Consider the following 20901-nt stretch of genomic DNA (forward strand, 5'->3'; position numbering starts at 1 on the left):
AGGACAGGTAAGCTCATCAATGAGCACACCTTTTTCTCAGACAAAATAGCTACATTCTTCAGTCACTCATCCGTCTGGCATTACTGGACCAACCCCCCCCCCCCCCCCCCCCCCGAACGTGGCTGGGAAAATGCGGAGAAAAGCAAATGTCATTTTCCAGTCAACCAAAGAATTTGTGGATGAAAATGACACAACATTCCAAAGCTGTCCACGCGTTTGTCTCTTCTAGAATGTCAAGTGGGTGGAGGAGAAGCAGCTGCTGCGTCAGAGCAATCAGCAGTTGGCCGAAAAGGTGACGGAAAGAAAGGCGCTGGGCGGAGTCGCTTGGCGTCACACCTGTCGGGAAGCCCCGCAGATGAGGTCTGACTGTCTTTTCAGGTCAGGCGGATGGAGGCGGAAGAAGCGCGTCTGAAAGAGCACATCCAGGATATCCGAGACCAAAACGAACTGCTTGAGTTCCGCATCCTGGAGCTGGAGGTGGGAAGACTCGCACAAGCGTGTTGAGGCCAGAGATGTGACGGACGGACGGACGGACGGACGGATGCATGCCTCTGCCTTTCAGGAGAGGGAGTGGCGCTCCCCCGTCTTGAAGTTTCTGCAAGTCCGTTTCCCAGACGGCCTCAGCCCTTTGCAGATCTACTGCGAGGCCGAGGGCGTGAGCGTACGTAAGGCGTCCCTCGCAACCCTAACCTTAACCCGAGGTCCCAGAACACCTTACATTGCTCCTTGCGCCTTTCCCCCGGACATCGTCATCAGTGATCTGATGAAGAAGCTGGACATCCTGGGCTATAACGCCGTAAGTGTATGTCGAACTCCTTATGTTCGCACTCCACGAGACTCGGCGGCTCAAATGTGACTTTTGGAAGGCTTTGCGCTGAAAGAAGCTTGTTGACGCTGTGCCTTTGGGCTCTTGCAGAATCTCACCAACGAGGAGCAGGTGGTCGTGATTCACGCCAGGACCCTTCTCACCCTAGCCGAGAAGGTAACGCGCACGTCCACGCACGCTCTCGCATTCTGCTTATGTGACAGCAGCCTTTCCTCAGTGGTTAGAATACATCAAAGTGACCAAGTCAGCACTTCAACAGAAGATGTTGGACATTGAAAGTGAGAAGGTAGACAGACACGCGACATCAGCCAAGGGGAACTCCGGCAATGTGCCCCAACAATTCTGACCTTGAGCTGTGCTAGGATATGTTCTGCAAGCAGAAGGGCTACCTGGATGAAGAGTTGGACTTCAGGAAGTGTTCCATGGACCAGGCTCATAAGGTAAGCCGCCCTCAAATCTCCCGCCGGACCACTGATGGACGAGGATTGCGGCCCAGAGGATCCTGGAGCTGGAGGCCATGTTGTACGAGGCGCTACCGCAGCGGGACTGCCCCGCCACGGACGGCGAAAAAGCCAGCCACGCTGGCGTGAATGACGTGCTGACGGCGGATCAGAGAGAAGAGCTTAGGAGCGCCGTGGACCAATGGAAGCGAGCCCTGATGTGCGAGTTGAGGGAGCGCGACGCTTGCATCCTCCAAGAGAGAATGGATCTGCTGCACAGCGCGCAACAGGTAAGGGCCCAAAGCCAGCCCGGCACTTACTTGCACGCTTACTGGCTTTTGAATGCCACTTTCCATTTGTCCGTCCTAGAGGAACAAAGAGCTGAAAGAATTCATCGAAGCTCAGAAGAGACAAATCAAACAATTGGAGGAGAAGTTTCTGTTTCTCTTTCTATTCTTCTCCTTGGCCTTCATTCTGTGGCCCCAACACCAGCTGGTGAGTGAGCTCCAGCGGCACCGCACTCGACACCTCCGATACACTGCCAGCCGGTCTCAGACGTTGGCAGACGCTCCGATGCCAACGTATACCCCCCGCCACGGTGACAGAGGCACCGCGTCACACCGGCGCTCATCCAATCAGAAGGCAGGAAAAGCAAATTCACATGCAGGGCACTTTTGAACCAGAAGAGAGCGCCACAAAAAACGGTTGTTGCCCCAAACGCGCACTAAAAAGGGTCAGAATAACAAGAGTCCCACTGGCCAGCCGGGGCCACCCGTCCAGCTGTTTCTTCAGGGGGGAAAAAAATTGGAATCACCGGTGAGTACATTTTGCATTTAGCTCTGCTTTTCTGCTTCTGTCTTCAAGTGTGTGGCATCCTGCGATCAAAGAGTCAGCCAACCCCAAAGCGGTTGACCTCAACGTCCCACCACCATGCCTACCAGAGCAGGTGACGTGATGCTTTGGACATCCTTCCGTCTCAGATGCCCAAAAGTACTCTTTGCCACATCTGCGGCAATACGGTGTCTTTTCAAAGGTGCAAATAAATCCAGCGTGGGCGGAACACGCACGTCTTCGGTTTTTCCCGCTTTGTTTGTGTGACAGCTGTTGTGAAAATTTTATACAAATAAAGTTGTATAGTACAGGTTTGGCCAAGCCGCAACTCCCGAACCGCATGCGGCTCTTTTATGTTCATATCAACATTGTGTGTGTGTGTGTGTGTGTGTGTGGGGGGGGGGGGGGGGGGGTGTTGCGTGTTGGCTTCACTTGAGTTCAATTTGGTATTTTGGTCAAAAGCGCATGTGGTGAAATTCCACAAAGTAGGATGGGCAAACACATTTCTTTAAACTATGAGTGTCAATTGGGCTCTCGAAATGGCAGGGAAAAGATGCACAGCAAAACGAAAATACGTAGATGAACACAGGACGTTTTAATCAGAGTGGGAAAGTTTCTATTTTTTGTTGAACGTGATGGCAAACCATTCTGCCTGATATGTCAGACCTCAGCGCATTTCAAAGATTCAAATCTTCAGCGCCATGCACTTCAGCTCACTCCATGCTAACATTGATCAGGCGTCGAACCCGCATCATCATGCTTAAGAGGTGGCCATGCTAACCAGTGCGCCATTATGTCAACGCATAATAACTAAGTCTACTGGTCAAAACAGCGGTTACTATATGACGTCGCTACGTCGTGGTCACGTGACGCAGACAAGACGTCAATGGACGTGGGCAGAGTTAACTTGTTTAAAAGGGAGTAGGCAGAAGAAATATTTAATTTATTTAAATCTATTTTGAGTGCACACCATTATGCCAATGCATAACAACTGTAAATCTACTAAACAAAACAGCGGTTGCTATATGACATCTGCCACGTCGTGGTCACGTGACATACGTGACGTCGATGGGCGTAACTTTCGCCGGAATTCAAATCCGCGGGGAGAGTTAACTTGTTTAAAAGAGAGTGGGCAGAAGAATTATTTAATTTATTTAAATCTATTTGGTGTGTGCGCCATTATGTCAATGCATAACAACTGTAAGTCTACTAAACAAAACAGCGGTTGCTATTTGACGTCTGCCACGTCGTGGTCACGTGACGCGGACGTGACGTCGACGCCTACTTTACATCCCACCGATCACAGGACTCCTCGGCTGCATAACCGTGCCCCCTTCCCAACCAATCGGATTTGCTATACGCGAAAACGACGCCAATGGAAAGAGCTTCCGCCCAAATTTAAATCCGTGGGCGTGGCTCGCAGCAGGAAGTAGGAAAATGGCGGCGATGTTGACAAAGACACAGCGGATGGTAACATACGACTAACAAGAGAAATATTTTTATTTTCTGCTTGCAACTGGACCGTCCAGAGCGTACACGGTAAGTACAACTCATCGTTTTTAAAAAGAAGTACTTTTGTTGCCCTGAAAAGCGAGTGAGCGTGGCGTTTGTGGGGGACGTCGAATTTCGACGATTCTTTCTGGTCAACGGTTGTAAATGATTGTGTTGATTAAAAAAGAAAACTTGATGTAACTCTACTTTTAACTGCCGTTTCAGATAGATTTGGAATTGCATCACATCCAATTTTGCCTAGAGCGTACACGGTAAGTAACACTCGTTGTGTTTAAGGAGATTTACGTTTGTAATAGCAGAAGTGTAGCCGCGTTGCGTTGTACGTGTGAATGTTGGTCCGGGCGAAATGTTAATGTTTAATTTCATTCCTTTAGGTTCCACGGTGTTTGTTGGCTGCAAGTTTTCCACTGCAAGAAGAGGCTCATATCATTGACCAGGAGCGAGCTACAATGGTGAGTAGCCATAACATTTATGTTAAACACTTCCTATTTCATGTCTAACAGTACTTGATTTAACAAATAACCATAAATAAATACAGTGTGGGCACTGAAGTTAACATATGTGATTATACTGCCTAATCTGTCACCGAGTAGATTGTTGCAAAGTAATATAAGATCCAAAGTTGTAATTCAGAATAGTTTTCAAAAGAAGGCCATTAGAATTATATACAAGTCTGATTACCCTGAACAAGCTATTAATTAAATCACAAATTCTTCAATTCAAAGATTTGGTAGATTATCAGACAAATAATGTCTAACAGTAATTGATTTAACACATCACGATAAGTAGATTGAGTGTGGGCACTCTCAAGTTAACATATGTGATTATACTGCCCAATCTGTTACAGAGTATGTTGTTGCCAAGTAATGTAGAATAGATCCAAAGTAGTAATCCAGAATAGTTTTGAAGAGGCCATTAGAATGATAAACAAATCTGATTACCTTGAACATAATAACAAGCTAAGTGTTTAATATGTCCTATGAAGTCAAAATTGGGCACCATCATGTGGTGAAATTTGGAATTGCATCACATCCAATTTTGCCTGGGAACAAACAGATTACATAAATCTTAGTTTTGAATAAGCCACTCCTTCTCAAACAAGTAAACTCTGCCCATTTTGCGCAGTAGATGTTCTGTTAATATCTAGTATTTATACAAAGTCATAATTTAAATTGCTTTCAACCTTCATTCATCGGTTCAACCAACATTACTCGCTCTTATTACCAACTTGTATTGATTTAACTAAGCGTTTAATACTTCCTATCAGGTCTCAAATCGAGATTTGGCAAAATACAATTTCAGCAAATCCAATTTTGCCAGGGAACAAAAATAGATTAAATAAACTAAATAAGTCCTCTTCCCATTAAATAAATCAGAAAAGTCTGTCTTGTAACCAGTCCTCTTCAAACAAGTAAAGTCTGCCCATTTTGTGCCGTAGATTTTGTGTCTATGCCTAGTATTTAAACAAAATCATAATTTAAACGACTTCTTTCCTTCATTCACTTTGGAAATTTGGAATTGCAGCAAATCGAATTTTGGCAGGGAACAAAAATAGATCAATTAAACTAAATAAGTCTTCTTCCCATTAAATAAATTAAAAAAGTCTGTCTTGTAACCAGTCCTTTTCAAACAAGTAAAGTCTGCCCATTTTGTGCCGTCGATTTTGTGTTAATGCCTAGTATTTATACAAAATCATAATTTAAAGGACTTCATTCCTTCATTCACTTTGGAAATTTGGAATTGCAGCACATCAAATTTTGCCTGGGAAGAAAAGTAGATTAAATAAATTTAATAAGTCTTACTACTTCCCATTAAATAAATTAAATACGTCTTACTTGTTCCCACTCCTTTTCAAAACAGTAGTTTAAAACGAGGGCCCTTCACTCAATCTTTAACCTCAACCCCGCACGTTGTGTTGTATCTGTGAATGTTGGTTGTGGCCAAATGATAGTTTTCTTTCATTCGTTTAGGTTCCAAGAAAACTTGATGTAACTCTACTTTTAACTGCCGTTTCAGATAAGCGGGTATTACGTCGCAGTCAAATGCCGCGGATATGACGTAATTGCCCGAACCTCCGCCAAAATTCAAATCTGTTGGCGCGATGGCCGTGAGCCACTGAGCAGCGACGATTATCAACAGAAATATCTTTATTTTCTGCTTGCAACTGGACCGTCTAGAGCGTACACGGTAAGTAACACTCATTGTGTTTAAGGAGATTTACGTTTGTAATAGCAGAAGTGTAGCCGCGTTGCGTTGTACGTGTGAAAATTGGTCGAGGCGAAATGTTAATGTTTAATTTCATTCCTTTAGGTTCCACGGTGTTTGTTGGCTGCAAGTTTTCCACTGCAAGAAGAGGCTCGTATCATTGACCAGGAGCGAGCTACAATGGTGAGTAGCCATAACATTTATGTTAAACACTTCCTATTTCATGTCTAACAGTACTTGATTTAACAAATAACCATAAATAAATACAGTGTGGGCACTGAAGTTAACATATGTGATTATACTGCCTAATCTGTCACGGAGTAGATTGTTGCAAAGTAATATAAGATCCAAAGTTGTAATTCAGAATAGTTTTCAAAAGAAGGCCATTAGAATTATATACAAGTCTGATTACCCTGAACAAGCTATTAATTAAATCACAAATTCTTCAATTCAAAGATTTGGTAGATTATCAGACAAATAATGTCTAACAGTAATTGATTTAACACATCACGATAAGTAGATTGAGTGTGGGCACTCTCAAGTTAACATATGTGATTATACTGCCTAATCTGTTACAGAGTATGTTGTTGCCAAGTAATGTAGAATAGATCCAAAGTAGTAATCCAGAATAGTTTTGAAGAGGCCATTAGAATGATAAACAAATCTGATTACCTTGAACATAATAACAAGCTAAGTGTTTAATATGTCCTATGAAGTCAAAATTGGGCACCATCATGTGGTGAAATTTGGAATTGCATCACATCCAATTTTGCCTGGGAACAAACAGATTACATAAATCTTAGTTTTGAATAAGCCACTCCTTCTCAAACAAGTAAACTCTGCCCATTTTGCGCAGTAGATGTTCTGTTAATATCTAGTATTTATACAAAGTCATAATTTAAATTGCTTTCAACCTTCATTCATCGGTTCAACCAACATTACTCGCTCTTATTACCAACTTGTATTGATTTAACTAAGCGTTTAATACTTCCTATCAGGTCTCAAATCGAGATTTGGCAAAATACAATTTCAGCAAATCCAATTTTGCCAGGGAACAAAAATAGATTAAATAAACTAAATAAGTCCTCTTCCCATTAAATAAATCAGAAAAGTCTGTCTTGTAACCAGTCCTCTTCAAACAAGTAAAGTCTGCCCATTTTGTGCCGTAGATTTTGTGTCTATGCCTAGTATTTAAACAAAATCATAATTTAAACGACTTCTTTCCTTCATTCACTTTGGAAATTTGGAATTGCAGCAAATCGAATTTTGGCAGGGAACAAAAATAGATCAATTAAACTAAATAAGTCTTCTTCCCATTAAATAAATTAAAAAAGTCTGTCTTGTAACCAGTCCTTTTCAAACAAGTAAAGTCTGCCCATTTTGTGCCGTCGATTTTGTGTTAATGCCTAGTATTTATACAAAATCATAATTTAAAGGACTTCATTCCTTCATTCACTTTGGAAATTTGGAATTGCAGCACATCAAATTTTGCCTGGGAAGAAAAGTAGATTAAATAAATTTAATAAGTCTTACTACTTCCCATTAAATAAATTAAATACGTCTTACTTGTTCCCACTCCTTTTCAAAACAGTAGTTTAAAACGAGGGCCCTTCACTCAATCTTTAACCCCAACCCCGCACGTTGTGTTGTATCTGTGAATGTTGGTTGTGGCCAAATGATAGTTTTCTTTCATTCGTTTAGGTTCCAAGAAAACTTGATGTAACTCTACTTTTAACTGCCGTTTCAGATAAGCGGGTATTACGTCGCAGTCATGTGCCGTGGATATGACGTAATTGCCCGAACCTCCGCCAAAATTCAAATCTGTTGGCGCGATGGCCGTGAGCCACTGAGCAGCGACGATTATCAACAGAAATATCTTTATTTTCTGCTTGCAACTGGACCGTCTAGAGCGTACACGGTAAGTAACACTCATTGTGTTTAAGGAGATTTACGTTTGTAATAGCAGAAGTGTAGCCGCGTTGCGTTGTACGTGTGAAAATTGGTCGAGGCGAAATGTTAATGTTTAATTTCATTCCTTTAGGTTCCACGGTGTTTGTTGGCTGCAAGTTTTCCACTGCAAGAAGAGGCTCGTATCATTGACCAGGAGCGAGCTACAATGGTGAGTAGCCATAACATTTATGTTAAACACTTCCTATTTCATGTCTAACAGTACTTGATTTAACAAATAACCATAAATAAATACAGTGTGGGCACTGAAGTTAACATATGTGATTATACTGCCTAATCTGTCACGGAGTAGATTGTTGCAAAGTAATATAAGATCCAAAGTTGTAATTCAGAATAGTTTTCAAAAGAAGGCCATTAGAATTATATACAAGTCTGATTACCCTTAACATAACAACAAGCTATTAATTAAATCACAAATTCTTCAATTCAAAGATTTGGTAGATTATCAGACAAATAATGTCTAACAGTAATTGATTTAAAACATCACGATAAGTAGATTGAGTGTGGGCACTCTCAAGTTAACAGATATGATTATACTGCCTAATCTGTTACAGAGTATGTTGTTGCCAAGTAATGTAGAATAGATCCAAATTTTGCCTGGGAAGAAAAGTAGATTAAATAAATTTAATAAGTCTTACTACTTCCCATTAAATAAATTAAATACGTCTTACTTGTTCCCACTCCTTTACAAAAAAGTAGTTTAAAACGAGGTCCCTTCACTCAACCTTTAACCCTATTTATTCACCTTCTAGGCTAAGTGTTAAAGGCTAAGTGTTAAAGGCTAAGTGTTAAAGGCTAAGTGTTAGAGGCTAAGTGCCAGAGGCTAGGCGCCAGAGGCGAGTTTTTGTGGGCTGAAGTTTTAGTGGGGTTAGTGTGAATACAATCCAAAAGAATACAACAGAATACAATACAATAGAATATAATACATAGATTAAATTCAATAGCTCTTACTACTTCCCATTAAATAAATTAAATACGTCTTACTTGTTCCCAATCCTTTTCAAAAAAGTAGTTTAAAACGAGGGCCCTGCACTCAACCTTTAACCTCAACCCCGCACGTCACATTGTGTTGTATCTGTGAATGTTGGTTGTGGCCAAATGATAGTTTTCTTTCATTCGTTTAGGTTCCACGGTGTTTGTTGGCTATGTTTTCCACTGTCAGAAGGATGAAAATACAAAGTACAACGCTTGGACGTGGGCGAAGACGTCACCGGTGAGTCCTTCCTTCCTATTTATATACCTTCTAGATGCTAGAGGCTAAGTGTTAGAGGCTAAGTGTTAGAGGCTAAGTGTTAAACACAATACGAACAACACAACGATACTGCACTGAAAAACACGATACCGCACTGAGAAACACGATACCGCACTGAACAACACGATACCGCACTGAACAACACCATGCCGCACTGAACACCATGCCACACTGAACAACACCATCCCGCACTGAACAACACCATGCCGCACTAAACAACACCATGCCGCACTGAACAACACCATGCCTCACTGAACGACACCATGCCGCACTGAAAGACACCATGCCGCACTGAACGACACCATGCCGCACTGAAAGACACCATCCCGCACTGAACACCATGCCGCACTGAACAACACCATCCTGCACTGAACAACACCATCCCGCACTGAACAACACCATGCCGCACTGAACAACATTATGCCGCACTGAACATTATGCCGCACTGAACAACACCATGCCGCACTGAACAACACCATGCCGCACTGAACAACATTATGCCGCACTGAACAACACCATGCCGCACTGAACAACACCATGCCGCACTGAACAACACCATGCCGCACTGAACAACATTATGCCGCACTGAACAACACCATGCCGCACTGAACAACACCATCCTGCACTGAACAACACCATTCCGCATTGAACACCATGCCGCACTGAACAACACCATCCCGCACTGAACAACATTACGCTGCACTGAACAACACCATGCCGCACTGAACAACACCATGCCGCACTGAACAACACCATTCCGCACTGAACAACACCATGCCGCACTGAACAACATTACGCTGCACTGAACAACACCATGCCGCACTGAACAACATTATAACGCACTGAACAACACCATCCCGCACTGAACAACACCATGCCGCACTAAACAACATTATGCCGCACTGAACAACACCATGCCGCACTGAACAACACCATCCTGCACTGAACAACACCATTCCGCATTGAACACCATACCGCACTGAACAACACCATCCCGCACTGAACAACACCATCCCGCACTGAACAACACCATGCCGCACTGAACAACATTATGCCGCACTGAACAACATTATGCCGCACTGAACAACACCATGCCGCACTGAACAACACCATGCCGCACTGAACAACACCATGCCGCACTGAACAACATTATAACGCACTGAACAACACCATCCCGCACTGAACAACACCATGCCGCACTAAACAACATTATACCGCACTGAACAACATTATGCCGAAATGAACAACACCATGCCGCACTGAACAACACCATGCCGCATTGAACAACACCATGCCGCACTGAACAACACCATCCTGCACTGAACAACACCATCCCGCACTAAACAACACCATGCCGCACTGAACAACATTATGGCGCACTGGACAACATTATGCCGCACTGAACAACACCATGCCGCACTGAACAACACCATGCCGCACTGAACAACACCATGCCGCACTGAACAACACCATGCCGCACTGAACAACATTATGCCGCACTGAACAACACCATGCTGCACTGAACAACACCATGCCGCACTGAACAACACGATCCCGCATTGAACAACACCATCCTGCACTGAACAACACCATGCCGCACTGAACAACACCATGCCGCACTGAACAACACCATTCCGCACTGAACAACACCATGCCGCACTGAACAACACCATCCTGCACTGAACAACACCATCCCGCACTGAACAACACCATGCCGCATTGAACAACACCATGCCGCACTGAACAACACCATCCTGCACTGAACAACACCATGCCGCACTGAACAACACCATGCCGCACTGAACAACATTATGCCGCACTGAAAAACACCATCCTGCACTGAACAACACCATCCTGCACTGAACAACACCATGCCGCATTGAACAACACCATGCCGCACTGAACAACACCATCCTGCACTGAACAACACCATCCTGCACTTAACAACACCACCCCGCACTGAACAACACGATCCCGCATTGAACAACACCATCCCGCACTGAACAACACCATGCCGCACTGAACAACACCATTCCGCACTGAACAACACCATGCCGCACTGAACAACACCATGCCGCACTGAACAACACCATGCCGCACTGAACAACACCATGCCGCACTGAACAACATTATGCCGCACTGAACAACACCATGCCGCACTGAACAACACCATCCCGCACTGAACAACACCATGCCGCATTGAACAACACCATGCCGCACTGAACAACACCATCCTGCACTGAACAACACCATCCCGCACTAAACAACACCATGCCGCACTGAACAACATTATGGCGCACTGGACAACATTATGCCGCACTGAACAACACCATGCCGCACTGAACAACACCATGCCGCACTGAACAACACCATGCCGCACTGAACAACACCATGCCGCACTGAACAACATTATGCCGCACTGAACAACACCATGCTGCACTGAACAACACCATGCCGCACTGAACAACACGATCCCGCATTGAACAACACCATCCTGCACTGAACAACACCATGCCGCACTGAACAACACCATGCCGCACTGAACAACACCATTCCGCACTGAACAACACCATGCCGCACTGAACAACACCATCCTGCACTGAACAACACCATCCCGCACTGAACAACACCATGCCGCATTAAACACCATGCCGCACTGAACAACACCATCTTGCACTGAACAACACCATGCCGCACTGAACAACACCATGCCGCACTGAACAACACCATGCCGCACTGAACAACATTATGCCGCACTGAACAACATTATGCCGCACTAAACAACATTATGTCGCACTGAACAACACCATGCCGCACTGAACAACACCATGCTGCACTGAACAACATTATGCCGCACTGAACAACACGATCCCGCATTGAACAACACCATCCCGCAGTGAACAACACCATGCCGCATTGAACAACACCATGCCGCACTGAACAACACCATGCTGCACTGAACAACATTATGCTGCACTGAACAACACGATCCTGCATTGAACAACACCATGCCGCACTGAACAACACCATCCTGCACTGAACAACACCATGCCGCACTGAACAACACCATGCCGCACTGAACAACATTATGCCGCACTGAAAAACACCATGCCGCACTGAACAACACCATCCCGCACTGAACAACACCATGCCGCATTGAACAACACCATGCCGCACTGAACAACACCATGCTGCACTGAACAACATTATGCTGCACTGAACAACACGATCCTGCATTGAACAACACCATGCCGCACTGAACAACACCATCCTGCACTGAACAACACCATCCTGCACTGAACAACACCACCCCGCACTGAACAACATGATCCCGCATTGAACAACACCATCCCGCACTGAACAACACCATGCCGCACTGAACAACACCATTCCGCACTGAACAACACCATGCCGCACTGAACAACACCATGCCGCACTGAACAACACCATGCCGCACTGAACAACACCATGCCGCACTGAACAACATTATGCCGCACTGAACAACACCATGCCGCACAGAACAACACCATCCCGCACTGAACAACACCATGCCGCATTGAACAACACCATGCCGCACTGAACAACACCATCTTGCACTGAACAACACCATCCCGCACTAAACAACACCATGCCGCACTGAACAACATTATGGCAAACTGGACAACATTATGCCGCACTGAACAACACCATGCCGCACTGAACAACACCATGCCGCACTGAACAACACCATGCCGCACTGAACAACACCATGCCGCACTGAACAACATTATGCCGCACTGAACAACACCATGCCGCACTGAACAACACCATGCCGCACTGAACAACACGATCCCGCATCGAACAACACCATCCTGCACTGAACAACACCATGCCGCACTGAACAACACCATGCCGCACTGAACAACACCATTCCGCACTGAACAACACCATGCCGCACTGAACAACACCATCCTGCACTGAACAACACCATCCCGCACTGAACAACACCATGCCGCATTGAACAACACCATGCCGCACTGAACAACACCATCCTGCACTGAACAACACCATGCCGCACTGAACAACACCATGCCGCACTGAACAACACCATGCCGCACTGAACAACATTATGCCGCACTGAACAACATTATGCCGCACTAAACAACATTATGTCGCACTGAACAACACCATGCCGCACTGAACAACACCATGCTGCACTGAACAACATTATGCCGCACTGAACAACACGATCCCGCATTGAACAACACCATCCCGCAGTGAACAACACCATGCCGCATTGAACAACACCATGCCGCACTGAACAACACCATGCTGCACTGAACAACATTATGCTGCACTGAACAACACGATCCTGCATTGAACAACACCATGCCGCACTGAACAACACCATCCTGCACTGAACAACACCTTTCCACACTGAACAACACCATGCCGCACTGAACAACATTATGCCGCAGTGAACAACACCATGCCGCACTGAACAACACCATGCCGCACTGAACAACACCATGCCGCACTGAACAACACTATGCCGCAATGAACAACACCATCCCGCACTGAACAACACCATGCCGCATTGAACAACACCATGCCGCACTGAACAACACCATCCCGCACTGAACAACACCACCCCGCACTGAACAACACGATCCCGCATTGAACAACACCATCCCGGACTGAACAACACCATGCCGCACTGAACAACACCATTCCGCACTGAACAACACCATGCCGCACTGAACAACACCATGCCGCACTGAACAACACCATGCCGCACTGAACAACACCATGCCGCACTGAACAACATTATGCCGCACTGAACAACACCATGCCGCACTGAACAACACCATCCCGCACTGAACAACACCATGCCGCATTGAACAACACCATGCCGCACTGAACAACACCATCCTGCACTGAACAACACCATCCCGCACTGAACAACACCATGCCGCACTGAACAACATTATGGCGCACTGAACAACATTATGCCGCACTGAACAACACCATGCCGCACTGAACAACACCATGCCGCACTGAACAACACCATGCCGCACTGAACAACATTATGCCGCACTGAACAACATTATGCCGCACTGAACAACACCATGCCGCACTGAACAACACCATGCCGCACTGAACAACACCATGCCGCACTGAACAACACGACGTCGCACTGAACAACACGACGCCGCACAGAACAACACGACGCCGCACAGAATAACACAATACCGCACAGAACAACACAATACCGCACAAACAGTTTTAGATAATATTACGTCGCAGTCATGTGACGCGGACATGACGTCAATAGGCGGAACTCACGGCAAAATTATAATCCGTGGGCGTGGCTTGCAACAGGAAGTAGGAAAGCGGCAGTTCTGGCAAACAAGACACAGCGGTTAGTAACACGATGACTAACAAGGCAAATATTTTTGTTTTCAGCTTGCAACTTGACCGTCTAGAGCGTACAAGGTAATTACAACTGTTTTTTTTTAGCCCTGAAAAGCGAGGGAGTGTGGCGTTTGGGAGGAATGTCGAACTCGGCGTCTGCTTCCAGCCACAGACGCCAAATTTCGACGATTATTTCGACTGGTCAACGGTTGTAAATTATTGCGTTGACTAAAAACTTTATTTAACTCTACTCTTAACTTTGCCGTTTCAGATATGCGGGTATTACACCGCGGAAATGACGTCAATAGGCTGAACTCTCGCCAAAATTCAAATCTGTGGGCGCAATGGCCTTGAGCGAGACACCGGATACAAACACGACGATTATCAACAGAAATATCTTTATTTTCTGCTTGCAAGTGGACCGTCTAGAGCGTACACGGTAAGTACAACTCATTGTGTTTAAAAAGATTTACGTTTGTGTAGTTTGCGTTGCGTTGTATCTGTGAATGTTGGTTGAGGCTAAATGTTAATGTTTAATTTCATTCCTTTAGGTTCCACGGTGTTTGTTGGCTGTATGTTTTCCACTGCAAGAAGAGGCTCGTATCATTGACCAGCAGGAGCTACAATGGTGAGTACCCCTTTCGTCTTCCATTTATGTTAAACACTTCCTATTTCATGTCTAACAGTACTCGATTTAACAAATAACCATAAATAAATACAGTGTGGGCAGTCACGTTAACATATGTGATTATCCTGCCTAATATGTTTATCACAAATATGTCACTAATCACTAATATGTTTATTTGTTTATCACAACACCTTTGGACCTTCAGCAATCGATTATTTCCCTTCATCTACATAGAGACAGAACGATGGTGTCTTAAACATCTCATTCATTTCACCAAATAACTTCACGCAGGTGGATAACGGCCGTCTCGGTCACGCTATGTTGCGTGATGCAGTTTTGAAGAACCAAATGCATTTATTCAATGAATAAGTCAAGCTAGTTCTATGTTTATGATGTTGTAAGTTACGGTACCGATTGAAGTTGAGTTCGAAGCCAGTGGAAAACAGCGCTGCGTTTGTGCTCTCCAGGTACAAATGTTGTGATCTCTGACTGACGACCGGGCGAGACTCGAGTAAGAGATGTCCAAACGAGCTCCGGCAGGGCGGGCCAAGGCGGAGCGAACGGACGCCCTTCAGGCCGCCAATGACGAGCTGAGAACCAAACTGATGGACGTCCAGTTAGAACTTCAGCAGGAGAAGAACAAGGTGAAAACCTCAACAGACAGACACTGCCTGCCTCCCTGCCTGCCTCCCTGCCTGCCTCCCTGCCTGCCTCCCTGCCTGCCTCCCTCCCTCCCAGTTTTCCCGATGTAGATTAGACATGCGTGTGCCATGACTGTGTCAGCCTACATCAACAAATGCACCGAGGACGTCAGCACCACTAAGAATATCATCACCCGGGGCAACCAACGACCCTGGATGACTGAGGAGGTACGTCAAACGCTACGAGCGCGGAACTCTGCCTTCAAGTCTGGCGACAAGGAGACACTGAGGACAGCGAGAGCCAACTTGAACCGTGCCATCAGGATAGCGAAGCGAGACCGCAGTCGAAAATTTCAGGATCGTTTCCACGACGTCAAAAACATCAGGAGTATGTGGCAAGGCATACGGGCGATTACAGACTACAACTCACCCTCCCCCCCCCCGGTGGGTGTAGTTGATGCTGACTTTCTAAATGGTCTAAATAACTTCTTTGGGAGGTTCGAGGCACTAAACGGCACTCCAGCAGTTAAAACTGTCCCCCATCAGGAAGAGGAGGTACTCTGCCTTGACTCCGCCGATGTGTTGAAGACCCTGAGGAGAGTCAACCCCTGTAAGGCCCCTGGCCCCGACAACATTCCTGGGCGTGTGTTCAGGGAATGTGCAAGTCATCTGGCTGGGGTCATCACAGACATTTTTAACACCTCGCTGGGCCAAGCCACAGTGCCGGCGTGCTTTAAGACTGCCTCCATCATTCCGGTGCCGAAGAAACCTCAAATCACCTCATTTAATGATTACCGGCCTGTTGCACTGACTCCGGTTATGATGAAGTGCTTCGAAAGGCTGCTTAAAGGTCACATCGTTTCCAGACTCCCCCTATTATTTGACCCGTTCCAGTTTGCCGACCGGCAAAACCGCTCCACTCAGGACGCCATCTCCTCCGTTCTTCACCTGAGCCTGGCTCACCTGGAGGAGAAGAACACCCATGTGCGGAGGCTGTTCCTGGACTTCAGCTCAGCGTTTAACACCATCATCCCACAGCATCTGGTAGGAAAATTGGAACACCTGGGCTTCAACACCCCCCTTCGCAACTGGCTGCTAGACTTCCTCACCAACAGACCTCAGTCAGTCCGGGTCGGACAGAACACCTCTGATGTCATCACCCTCAGCACAGGCTCCCTTCAGGGCTGCGTCCTGAGCCCCCTGCTGTGCACCCTGATGACACACGACTGCGTCCTCAGGTTCACCACCAATCACATCGTGAAGTCAGCAGACGACACAACGGTGGTGGGGCTCATCAGAGACAACAACGACCTGGACTACAGAGAGGAGGTGGAGCAGCTGGTGGGCTGGTGCAGAGAAAACAGCCTGATCCTGAATGAGGAGAAGATGAAGGAGATCATCGTCGACTTCAGGAAAAAACAGCCTCACCACGCTCCACTGATCATCAACAGCTCAGCTGTGGAGGTGGTCAGCACCACCAAATTCCTGGGGGTCCACATCACAGAAGACCTCACCTGGACTATGAACACTACGGCACTGGTCAAGAGGGCACAGAAGCGCTTGTACTTCCTGCGGAGGATGAGGAGAGCCCACCTGCCCCCACCCATCATGAGGACGTTCTACAGGAGCACCATAGAGAGCATTCTGACAAGCTGTCTCTCTGTGTGGTGTGGAGGCTGCACCGCCTCCGATTGGAAGAACGTGAGGAGAGTGGTGAGGACAGCAGAGAGGATCATAGGGGCTCCTCTTCCCTCCATTCAGGAAATTTCATCTCAGCGCTGCATGTCCCGTGCCCGTAACATCATCAATGACCCATCACACCCCCACCATGGACTGTTCTCCCTGCTGCCCTCTGGGAAGAGGTTTGCAGCATCCGCTGCAGGTCCACCAGGTTCTGCAACAGCTTTTTCCCTGCTGTCATCAGACTGTTGAACACTAGAACTGTTGAGCTCTAAACTGAACTCTGCATCACACATTCACAGAACTGTACTTTATGACACTACGGACCTCTATCTTGCACTATCTCGCACTACCAACTTTACTGAACTTGTATAAACCCTTTAAATAGAAGTTTAATACATGGTTTAGCATTCCTCTGCACACTCTTGAATACTGTTTTGCCTACTTGCACTATTGCATAATTATCACTGCTGCACTTTATACTTATTTTTAATATATATATATATATATATATATAGTATATATGTATATATATATATTTTCATAGGATATGTTACTTCTATTCAACTGCAATATCACTACTTTGTTGTAAGACGTATGCAACGGAATTTCGTTTTGTATGCACCATGTGCAGACAAGATGACAATAAAGTTTGTCTAAGTCTAAGTCATGTCAGGTCAGCTGTCTGGAGAGAGAGAGAAGTCAGGACCTGCGGGCGGAGCACCACCGTGCCACCGCCGCCATGACGGAACTCAAAAGCAAACTCCATGAGGAGAAGCAGAAAGAGTTAGCCATTACCAGGGAGACATTACTGCGGCAGCATGAAATGGAGCTGATGAGAGTGATCAAAATCAAAGATGGAGAGATCCAGCGACTGAATGCCTTGGTCCTCAGCCTGAGGGACGGCTCCATGGACAAGGTGATCCGCTCTATCCGTGTCTGACTATCCGCACGCCACGTCGGGCTTCGATGCGGCCGCTACCGTATTGTGTAGCTTGTCCCCAGTAAGCGTCGCGGCGCTCCGTTGCGGTCTCAACGGCCCGGTGTGGCGCAATGTCTGCTCAGGTGAGGAGGGGGGGCGCTTTGCTGGCGGAGGTGGAGGAGACGCGGCGGTGTCGGGAGACCGAGCGGTGTCGCCTCCACCAGGAGCGCGGAAGAAGCCCTGGCAGCGGCCCAGCAGGCCTGGCAGTCCCGAGCGGCCGAGCTCCGATCGGCTCATCACCAGCATCGGGAGGAGCTGAGCCGAACCAAGAGAGACTGCGAGAGGGAGATCCGCCGACTGGTAGGACTGATCAGATGCGCGGTGCGTGGCTATGTTCCCAATTTCGTTGTATACCTGCAGTGCAATGACACCTAAGGCATTCTATTCTATTCTATTTCACAAGAAGAAAATGTCCGGTTGCTCGCTTCGCTTTTGTCACAGCAAAGGTGTTCTAGTCGATTCCAGAAAAAAATTGGCCGGTTGCTCTCTTTGTTTTTGTCACAATTCTGGCAAATGAGTTTGCCCGCCTGCCTGAGCGCTCCCCGTTTGTACATCCAGACGGATGAGATCAAGCTGAAAGACAGAGCGGTTAGTGTTTTGGATGAAGCCCTGGGGCCGGCCACGTCCACCGCCTTCAGCTGCAGACTCAGGCTGCCGAGCAGCAGATCGCTGCCCTGAGGGATTCCCAAAGGGCGGGCCTAAACTACCCTGGAAGTGGGGTCAACGCCGCTACTAGCAATCCTCTTCATTGCGTAAGCCACCTCATCACACACTTGCAGTACGCATGACTTAGTTCGTTGCTGGAGGAAGGTAGCACAAAAACAGTTTTGAACTTTGAACGAGTGCTTGTGTGTGTGTGTTGCGGGGCGTTTTCAGTCTCAGGAGGATCGGGACACGCGACGGTTTCATCTGAAAATCGCTGAGCTCAGCGCAGTCATCAGGAAACTGGAGGATCGAAACGCCCTGCTTTCTGAAGAGCGCAATGAACTGGTAATTTATTGACGGCACGCTTGAAGGTTTGCGCTACGTTTGATGCGCGCCATCCAGCGAGGCACCCATTGCGCTTGCTTATTAGTTGAGCGGCGCGGCGAGTCGGTTGCCTGGTAGATGTCTTTTATTGGGAGCCAAAGCCACGATTCCGTTCAAACCGATGCAAAAGGAATGGATACGTTCTGGCCCGCGTGTTGTGCGTCTTTCACATCCCGCACTTCATGCTTGCAGCTAAAGCGACTGAGAGAAACAGAAAGCCAGTTTCTGCCACTCCTGTACAAAAACAAACGCCTGAGCAGGAAGAATGAAGAACTCTCGCTGGTGCTGTGTCGCCTTGAAAACAAAGTGCGCTTTGTCACCCAGGAGAACGAGGAGATGGCAAGCTTGGTAAGTCGACGCGGACAACGGCGGCGTGCCAACAGAGTCCACTGCATTTGTGTTCCACAGAGAAGGCCTAGTTCGCTCAATGACCTGGACCGCGGTTGCGGCCAGCAGGACGGTGAAATGGAGTTCCTTCAAGTTGTGGAGCAGCGGCACATCATCGACGACTTGTCCAAGGTCTTCAGGCAGGCGACTCGGTGCACGTACGGCAGCGCCGCGCTCGCTCGCTGTCGCCAGGAAACCTTTTCCGTCCAAAGCTTGGCCGGCGGCCGCCATCCAAAAAATTGGCCCCTTAAATTCCGACCTTTCAAGCAGGAGCATTGTGCGCACGCGTTTGAACACGCTTTAGACTTGTTTTGCCGTTTTCAGCAGCTCAAAGCTCCCGTTTTGTCAGCGCCTTTGCCACTCGCTGTGCGCTGAAAACGACGGACTTGCCCGGCTGCTCAGCCCGTCAACCATGAGCCGCGAGCGCGACGTCATTGTCCGTAGGCAGCTAGTGGCAAAATGCACCCTGTTAGAGTTGCGCTCGCTCCAACTTATTTTGCAAGAACCACACGGGAGACAAGTAAGTTCTTTTGGACACCTGCAGGTGGAGAGTCCATCCGTTGTACGAATGAAGTCTGACTCTCGGCTCCTGCACGAGCATTTTAATTAAGAGAAACAGGGTGGGTGTAAGAGTGGATTGAATAGAGGAAGCCCTTGACCTCTAGTCAAAACATAGCAAGGGGTGTTTTACGACTTTGTGTAGGAAGGGATAAGCGATAGGGATAAATAAGGGATAAATAATATTATTTATTACAGGTCGCAGTCAAAGTCAAAGCAACACAATGATACGATAAAGATAATCTGGAAAACCCTGACACACCCTGTAGTTGTCACTTTTGGAAAAGACGAGCGTCCCTCCAATCATCGCCGGTGACGTGTTTTTCAGGCTCTGGAGACAGGAGCTCATGTCAGAAATGTCATTGTGAGTCGCGTTTGTTTCTGCGCCGGAGCCGTTCGTTCCCTTTGCATCCAAAGAATCTCAAAGGCGGATTATTTGTGTCGACAGGAGAGAGATTTGCTGCTACGATACCGACGTCGAGAATCTCTGAGGAGGAACAAAGCGTGAGGTCCTGCAAGGTGAGTCTGTTTGTTTGCGGCTGCTTGGTGTTGCGCAAGATGAAATGGC

At 46.9% G+C, this 20901-nt stretch overlaps 1 protein-coding gene across 1 annotated transcript; it reads left to right on the top strand.

The window, feature by feature from the left end:
• Positions 1-253: 253 nt before the first annotated feature.
• On the top strand, positions 254-1102 carry LOC148390198 (janus kinase and microtubule-interacting protein 3-like). The gene is made up of 3 exons (XM_088389615.1): positions 254-477; positions 563-796; positions 917-1102. Exons 1-3 carry the CDS (start codon positions 388-390, stop codon positions 1100-1102), a joined length of 510 nt encoding a protein of 169 aa, XP_088245741.1. The 5' UTR covers positions 254-387.
• The last annotated feature ends 19799 nt before the right edge of the window (positions 1103-20901 follow it).

Source organism: Syngnathus floridae, chromosome 11 (genome assembly GCF_059516105.1).
Source record: "Syngnathus floridae isolate MCC-2025c chromosome 11, RoL_Sflo_1.0, whole genome shotgun sequence".
Lineage (NCBI taxonomy): Eukaryota > Metazoa > Chordata > Actinopteri > Syngnathiformes > Syngnathidae > Syngnathus > Syngnathus floridae.